At 35.9% G+C, this 8,301-nt stretch overlaps 1 protein-coding gene across 2 annotated transcripts; it reads right to left on the reverse strand.

The window, feature by feature from the left end:
• Positions 1-5,040, reverse strand: LOC149775360 (uncharacterized). 2 transcript variants are annotated; one of them, XM_089943608.1, is made up of 3 exons: positions 4,923-5,040; positions 2,977-3,265; positions 1-1,378 (listed from the first exon to the last, which is right to left on the reverse strand). In XM_089943608.1, exons 1-3 carry the CDS (start codon positions 4,968-4,970, stop codon positions 1,236-1,238), a joined length of 480 nt encoding a protein of 159 aa, XP_089799734.1. In that variant the 5' UTR covers positions 4,971-5,040; the 3' UTR covers positions 1-1,235. The 2 variants fall into 2 exon arrangements, with proteins under 2 accessions (XP_089799734.1, XP_089799733.1); XM_089943607.1 differs by lacking the exon at positions 4,923-5,040 and adding an exon at positions 4,320-4,402.
• Positions 5,041-8,301: the final 3,261 nt, after the last annotated feature.

An 8,301-nucleotide genomic window follows, 5' to 3' on the forward strand; every position in this document is an offset into this window, starting at 1 on the left:
ATAGTAATAATGATTTCCTTATACGGTGTAATTCATAGTAATACTGATCTACGTACACGGTGTGATTTTTAGTAATACTGATCTACGTACACAGTGTGATTTATAGTAATAATGACATACGTACACATTGTGATTCATATTAATACTGATCTACGCGCACGGTGTGATTTTTAGTAATACTGATCTACGTACACAGTGTGATTCACAGTAATACTGATATACGTACACAGTGCGATTCGTAGTAATAATGATCTACGTACACATTGTGATTCATACTAATAATGATCTACGTACACAATGTGATTCACAGTAATACTGATCTACGTCCACAGTGTGATTCCTAGTAATACTGATCTACGTACATAATGTGACTTACAGTAATAATCATATACGTACACAGTGCGATTCTTATTTACAGTGATATACGTACACAGTGTGATTCATAGCAATAATGCTCTACGTACACGGTGTGATTCATAGTAATACTGATCTATGTACACAGAGTGATTCACGTTAATACTGATCTACTTACACAGTGTGATTTTTAGTAATACTGATCTAGGTACACAGTGTGATTCATAGTAATACTGACCTACGTACATAATGTGATTTATAGTAATAATGACCTACTTACATAGTGCGATTCTTAGTTACAATGATATACGTACCCATTGTGATTCATAGTAATACTGATCTAGGTACACAGCGTGATTCATAATAATACTGATCTACGTACACAGTGTAATTCGTTGTAATAATGACCTATGTACACTGTGTGTTTCATAGTAATAATGATCCGCAAACACAGTGTGATCCATAGTAATACTGATCTAAGTACATAGTGTGATTCGTAGTAATACTGATCTGCGTAGACAAAATCCTCCTTTGTCAAAAAGATGGCTTCACCAAGATAATACTCTTGTGTCTCGAGAGTGAGAATAATTACTGTGGCAGATTTATTGCAATATGTATTGCATCAGAAGTACAAAAGTATCACATACACTGTAGCATTTAACTGTATTTTCTTCTAAGAACAAGGTTATGGTGAAAAATTATCACATTTTTATTTTCTCACATTTCATCATCAAAGAAACACAAATGTAGTTCGTAAATGACAGCAGAATACGTATAAAAAGGTAGTTTTGTTCCAAGCCATAGTGAGTTTTTCCGTACAATCGTGACGATAACAATGAACAATAATGACCTTTAAAATGTTGGAACTAGCTAATCGTCCCTTAACAATTCTGTAACACACAAATCGTTTCTTCCACGTCACCGCCAGAACAGTGCTGTTGTCCGGTGCATTTCCGCTCCCTCATTTTGCGTCCGATTCCACAGGTATGGCTGCACGCGCTCCACGGTCCCCAAGGGGAGTAACCTGTCAAATTTGGAGTATAAATCGGTGATGTTTGGTGGCTCTTTATTCAACAATGTGTTGTGTCAAAGAGTTTATCTCGAGATTCTCTGTGTTTGAGATTTTCCTTTGCACAAAGAAAAAACAACACAGATTCAAAATATTTTTCATGTACAAATCTCAAGCATAATTAAGCTTTCGTAAGAAAGTTGTGTTCGAAAAGTATTGTTAAAAAATTACTAATTGGGATGATAAGTTATTGGTATAATAAAATGTCAACCGATTTTTCTGTTCCTGTTTTGGTACGATGCGGGTTTTGTGAAAGGCATTGATGCACCGGGGAAGAGAACTATTGAGCAGAAATAAGAGACTTCGTATTTGATGTCTTCCAATATTTTTGCAAGCACATTTTTTTCATTAATATTATTCCAATATATTATGGTTGTCGCAAGAAGGAGTTTTGAAACTGATTACTGTTACATGGCTCCATGTGTTGGACACAGTAATTTGTTTAAGCATTTATACTATCAAGATTTATCTGTCAATTGGTTTGGTCTAATTATATTTTATTCTAAAATAGGTTTTAGAAAATCCAAGATATGTTATAACTGGTACCGCCAAGAACACAAGTTGTTTTATAGGCGCTTTCTTTTTCAGGAGGGCAGTTATAGGTTTTATCAGCCATTCCACTTACGGAACCACATCTCAATAAATTTATTATCACGACTGACCAACCTGACCACTATGTAGTGTTTCTCTATCACAGGCATCGGCACTAAATAGCTTCGTTGTACTACTGTGCCGTAAACACCGAACTAAATATATATCACAGACATACCATTGGTCTAAAACAAATACACCCATATTCTAGTATTGACCGCACAAATGCTAAATATTTCGATTTACTGTAACTTTTATGGTACTTTTTCAAGTTTATTTTCCAGTAAGCTATTTGGGAATTTGCTTTTGTGGTTATTTCGATGAATGAACTGACTTCACATCCTACTCGCTCCGGTGGCTGATGGGGTATAAGCGACTACCTCGGATGCAGGAGGTCACGGGTTCGAACCCCAACCGAGTCATACTAAAGACTTATAAAAATGGTACTAACAGCTGCCTCGATTGGCGCTCAGCATTAAAGAGGTCAGTGTTAAGACTGGTCGGCCTGGTGTCAAAATAATGTGAATGGGTGGGACAACATGCTACATGTATGCAGCATGATGCCCCAGTGTTAGGCATCACTATAAACTGCCACATTGCAGGCGTTGCAGCAATATGACAAAGATAGTTAAAGCTACCTTAAAACTTCTTTTTTTAAAACACACAAACACACTTCCTATCCTCAGATAAGTTCTCTTTGACTTTTTGAAGGATATGATCTCCGAAGACATGGAAGCAAGATTAGTGTAGGTGTTGCTGGTGCTCTTTAACTTAGGTTACGTTTAGAAAAAAAATTTCAGCAATTTTAGCATGTTTTCAAAACAAGTGAAAATTTAACCAAAAATATGGCTCAAACACAAATATAAAAAGTAAGAATTCTGTTTGAAGAACCAATTGGGGGATTGTTACTGGCCTACTATATATGGTTTCCATTTGAAACTTAAGTGAACTATCGAACTTGCCTGAATTTATGTCAATATCCTCCTCAATGAATGCAAACTTGTTGTCATCGGTATTCACGTCGCCATCTCCCTGTCCGGTATAAAATTCATGATCTCTGTCGCCAAGTTCGGAAACCACATCGCCGTCGTCACCAAAATTGTCAATATTGACAGACAAACTCCTTTTGAGCCGAGTTTTTGATGCTAGTCCCAGTTCCCTAGGGTCATGAATAATAGTATCTGCCGGATCATCAACGTCTTTCTCCAGACCACTTGGTGCTAATTTGGAACTTATCTGAACCGGGCTTACCTGTAAATGAAAAGAACTCTTACACGACTCTTAAGACTGATAAGTATAAATTAATAAAGGGACGAAGATGCCGCAACAGCATCGATTTGCCAACAGCATCGATTTGCCAGACCATTATGTAACTGTGGATTTAAATTCGATTATTTTTAGTACTCTCGAGAATTGCCAATGCCGGCATTTTCCGTGATAATTTGGTTGATAAAGAAACGTTTGAGCAATAAATAGGACAAATATCCATGAAATAGATTGCAATTTTGTATCTGGGAAGTAAAAGCGTGTAGATGATATGTTAAGGACGGCTTAAAATAACCTTGGACAGTAGCTGGGTGGTTTAAAATGGCAGTCTGTCACCATGTCTGTATTTTCGTCCTTCTTAGACTTATTCATACATGCTGTCGGACTCAAACTTTCATTTTGAATTTTTGTGAAGTGGATAATTATTAAAGAGCTAGTATGCGACGCCAAATTGGCAGCCGGTACGCAGCGTACATCTCTATACAATTTCAAATGCTGTTTTTGTAGCATTAAAATTAGCGATTTACTTTTTTTAATCCCGCCAATAGAAAAGAGTAACTTGTTCACCATATGAACGAGGTTATCTGGGAAAAACGCCGGTATTAGCTAATCTCGAGCATACAATAATTGCCTTGATGTATTTTAGAGATATCAAGAAACTTAGCAATATTATGTCCAAGACCAATTAAAAATGTCCAGTATATGTTTTGTGTATTAAAACTACAAATGTTATTTATAATCAGTTCATTACAATTATAGCAGAAGCCCTTGGTCCTTACCAGGTACAATTTCTTTGAATAGTTAAGTAAATAATCGCCATTATTTCGCATAATAAATATCTCGGGGGAAAATGATGTTTTCATAAGAAAAATATTTTACGAAACAAGTAAAATACAGAATTATCGCACTTTGTGACGCATATTTAATCGACTCTGGGTAAAATTATGTTGCTTTTGCACGCTAATCGCCTCTTGCACTTTTACAAAATCTGTGTGAGCTATATTATTCAATTTAGTTTAAAATGTCTCTCTTGGCTTACCTTGAGTGTTGCTTTACCCATTGCATATACGAGTATTTCAGAATAAAAAGCAAGTATTAGAAGACGTTTAGGTAAAATAATGATCATTCTGAATGCCGCTAATACCAAAACATACAGTTTCACAGTTTGACTTTGTGACGTCATCACAACGTCATAGACAATAAATATTGGATTTCAGCTTCTTTTTTTTTCAAAATGGTTCGACGCTCAAGACCTAAAGCAACTTCCAGAATATGATGTGGATAGAGAAAAAAATGACATAAATGCTTGCTAAATATTATGGAAACGACCGTAAAATGAAAGATATTGAAACAAGAACTTGTATAACTGAATAATGTTTTGTTCTAGTGCTTCAGAAAGATCAGGTTTTGGAAATAGTGTTTTTCTCTTTTTTTCCTCATATTATAATATTACAATTTTGGAAAGCTATGTTGAATTGTAACCTCTCTGATACAACAAGCATTAGATCGCAAGACTGGCCATTGAGTGACAACATACGTTGACTGAGGCATTGTAAAAAAAAAAGTTACATAGGTCATGTAGGCATTAAACACCAACTATTTCAGTAATGGCTGTCATTTTTTAGAATTCGATTTTACATACCTTTAAGTGGCAATTATTCACTTCATTTGAATTCGTATACATCCACATTCCTTTGGAATGTCATTATTTAGACGCACCGAGAATTGTATTCGGCAATATCAATATTAAAGTACACTGGCATTTTTGGACGAAATGAACCTAAAGTTGTGATCCAGTACAATCCGGATTGAATGTCGCGCGCCATGATGTAACAATGAATGCTACGCATATTGATAAACAAATTCGTACTACCCTATATTGTGATGATTCCACTCGAAGTGCTCTTTTCTTAACTCAGATGTAGTACATGACCACCATTGTAATAGACCACAGAGATCGTTAATTTTCATCTGGAAGTTTCTTAATGACAGTTAAGGTACAGAGCATACAATAATCAGGACTGAACAGACTTCGGTTAAAGAAAAGTAGTGTTAAATTTTAAAAGAACAATTTATATTTCATTGAAAATGAGTAAATGCACATAAATGACCCGTGTGACTAATACTATAGCAATAGCATTTCAGTCGCTGCTTTGCTCCGTTTCAGTTGATCTCCCTTACAAATTATTATACATGAAACTATTGTGACAAATTATCATTGATAGGAAGGAAAGCACACTTAAATTATATTTTGATTTACGTGACCAGTAGTCTTTTCTTGATTGCTGTCACCCGTGCTGTCATGTGATCAACGTTTGTTGCACAAGCGGTCATATATGCACACACAAATATCAAAACTACGGTCAGCTCTTACAATGGCCTCAAGCAAATAAGAGTTCTAATGAAATATGAATCCTGTACGATATGTATATTTCTCTCTCATTTTTAGTTCCGTTACAAGAAGAGAAAAATACGCAGTTTATTTTGAAACATCTGAACGTTTTATTGCTTTAATCTTCGAGAGTATACGCCACTTAGTGGGTTACCAGTCTTTTGAAGAACTACGAAGAATATGAGCCGGAAGCAGCGTGAGATATAAAGGATGTGTCTCAGTATAAAAGACTATCTTTCTTTAAAGCGCCTCCTTTTTCAGTTCCAAATTTAACATTACGAAACAGAATGCAATTGCCAATAGCATTTCTTTAAATACAGAACGAGAAGTAAAGAAAAAAAAATTAATTCGAACAAATAAGACAAGACGGTATTGATCTGGAGGGAGTACTGGAATGTTTGTATCTTTAGTATCATATGCAAAAGAAGTTTTGTATTCCACCAATATTGCGATTTTTCCTGCAATCAATCGGATTTCAGGGTAAATAAATAGAAATTTAGAAATTCATTGGTGGGTTAATTTTTATAAAGATCTTTACAATCTATTTTCAAGAACTAAGTTCTACGTTTGATGAAAATTTGGTCCTATTCAGAAACAAATCCAGTTGGCAACACTCACGTGTCCAGCCATTTCAGGATCAGAGAAGTACAAGTTTAAATGAATATATCTCATAACATATCTATATCTATATCTCTCTCTCTCTCTCTCTCTCTCTCTCTCTCTCTCTCTATATATATATATATATATATATATATATATATATATATATATATATATATATATATATATATATATATATATATATATATATCTAATATATATATATATATATATATATATAGAGAGAGAGAGAGAGAGAGAGAGCTAGATAGATAAAGAGAGAGAGAGAGCTAGATAGATAGACAGATGAAAGAGAGAGAGAGAGCTAGATAGATAGATAGATGAGAAAGAGAGTGAGCTAGATAGATAGATGAGAGAGAGTGAGCTAGATAGATGAGAGAGAGTGAGCTAGATAGATGAGAGAGAGATAGATAGATAGATATATGAGAGAGAGAGCTGGATAAATAGATAGACGAGAGACAGAGCGCTGGATAGATAGAGAGAGATAGACAGAGAGAGCTAGATAGAGAGAGAGAGAAAGAAAGAGTGAGTTAGATAGATAGATAGATGAGAGAGAGAGAGAGAGAGCTAGATAGATAGATATATGAGAGAGAGAGTTAGATAGATATATGAGAGAGAGAGAGCTAGACAGATAGATGAGAGAGGGAGCGCTAGATAGATAGAGAGAGAGAGCTAGATAGATAGATGAGAGAGAGAGAGTCAGCTAGATAGATAGACAGATGAGACAGAGTTAGATAGATAGATGAGAGAGAGAGAGAGCTAGATAGATAGATAGATGAGAGAGAGAGAGAGCTAGATAGATAAATAGATGAGAGAGAGAGAGCTAGATAGATATATGAGAGAGAGAGCTAGACAGATAGATGAGAGAGGGAGCGCTAGATAGAGAGAGCGCTAGAGAGAGAGATATATAGATGATAGAGAGAGTGAGCTAGATAGATAGATAGATGAGAGAGAGTGAGTTAGATAGATGAGAGAGAGAGAGAGAGCTAGATAGATAGATATATGAGAGAGAGAGAGCTAGATTGATAGATATATGAGAGAGAGAGAGAGAGAGCGCTAGATAGATAGAGAGAGAGCTAGATAGAGAGAGAGCTAGATAGATAGATGAGAAAGAGAGAACTAGATAGATAGATGGATAGATGAGAAAGAGAGAGCTAGATAGATAGATAGATAAATGAGAACGAGAGAGACAGATAGATTGATACATAGATGAGAGAGAGAGAGAGAGAGAGAGAGAGAGAGAGAGAGAGAGAGAACAAAATAACAAGATAACCGGGTGGGATTTTCGGATCCACAACAGATAAATTTTGACAATGATTTAAATACAATGTTTAATAATGGATGACTTGCATGAGCAATTAATTATGAATATGTGCATGTTTATATAATCCAAATATTGGATTTAATTAACATAAGAACGCACAGACTTAATGATGAAAAATGCAAATAAATTAATTTAGCAAATACAAAGAAAAGGGGTGAATGGTTCACAACGATTTGACAATGAAACGATGGATATAGTTTACTCAGGTAGTAAACGATGTCAAATTTTACTCATGTAGTAAAATGCATTCACTCAGGTAGCGAAATGATGGTGCTAAAAAAGAGGGACAGATATACAACTTATCTTTACAGTCCCGGAAAATACACTGGGTTTTACGAACCCCAAAATTAGCCCACGGCTAACAAATTACATGTACGGAGATATATTCCGTCATCAGTACACTTTGTTTCAGCTCCACGGCTGCTACAGTTAAGCTTCACAGCTGCAACAGACTCTGGACACTCGGAATACTCCGAACATTTGACACTCTGGACACCCCGGACATTAGACACTCTGGTCACTCCATACACAGACACAGACACTCTGGTCACTCCATGCACAGACACTCTGGTCACTCCATGCACAGACACTCTGGTCACTCCAGGCACAGACACTCTGGTCACTCCAGGCACAGACACTCTGGTCACTCCAGGCACAGACACTCTGGTCACTCCAGGCACAGAC

This window comes from Sinohyriopsis cumingii, chromosome 19, assembly GCF_028554795.1.
Source record: "Sinohyriopsis cumingii isolate HCF-2022 chromosome 19, ASM2855479v2, whole genome shotgun sequence".
Classification (NCBI taxonomy): Eukaryota; Metazoa; Mollusca; class Bivalvia; order Unionida; family Unionidae; genus Sinohyriopsis; species Sinohyriopsis cumingii.

Excerpts from the sequence above, each read along its gene's own strand:
- LOC149775360 (XM_089943608.1), bottom strand. The coding sequence starts at position 4,970 with ATGTGGATGTATACGAATTCAAATGAAGTGAATAATTGCCACTTAAAG. Across the intron at positions 3,266-4,922 it reads TGAATAATTGCCACTTAAAG|GTAAGCCCGGTTCAGATAAG; the intron begins GTATGTAAAATC and ends TTTCATTTACAG. Across the intron at positions 1,379-2,976 it reads GGATATTGACATAAATTCAG|GTTACTCCCCTTGGGGACCG; the intron begins GCAAGTTCGATA and ends CAAATTTGACAG.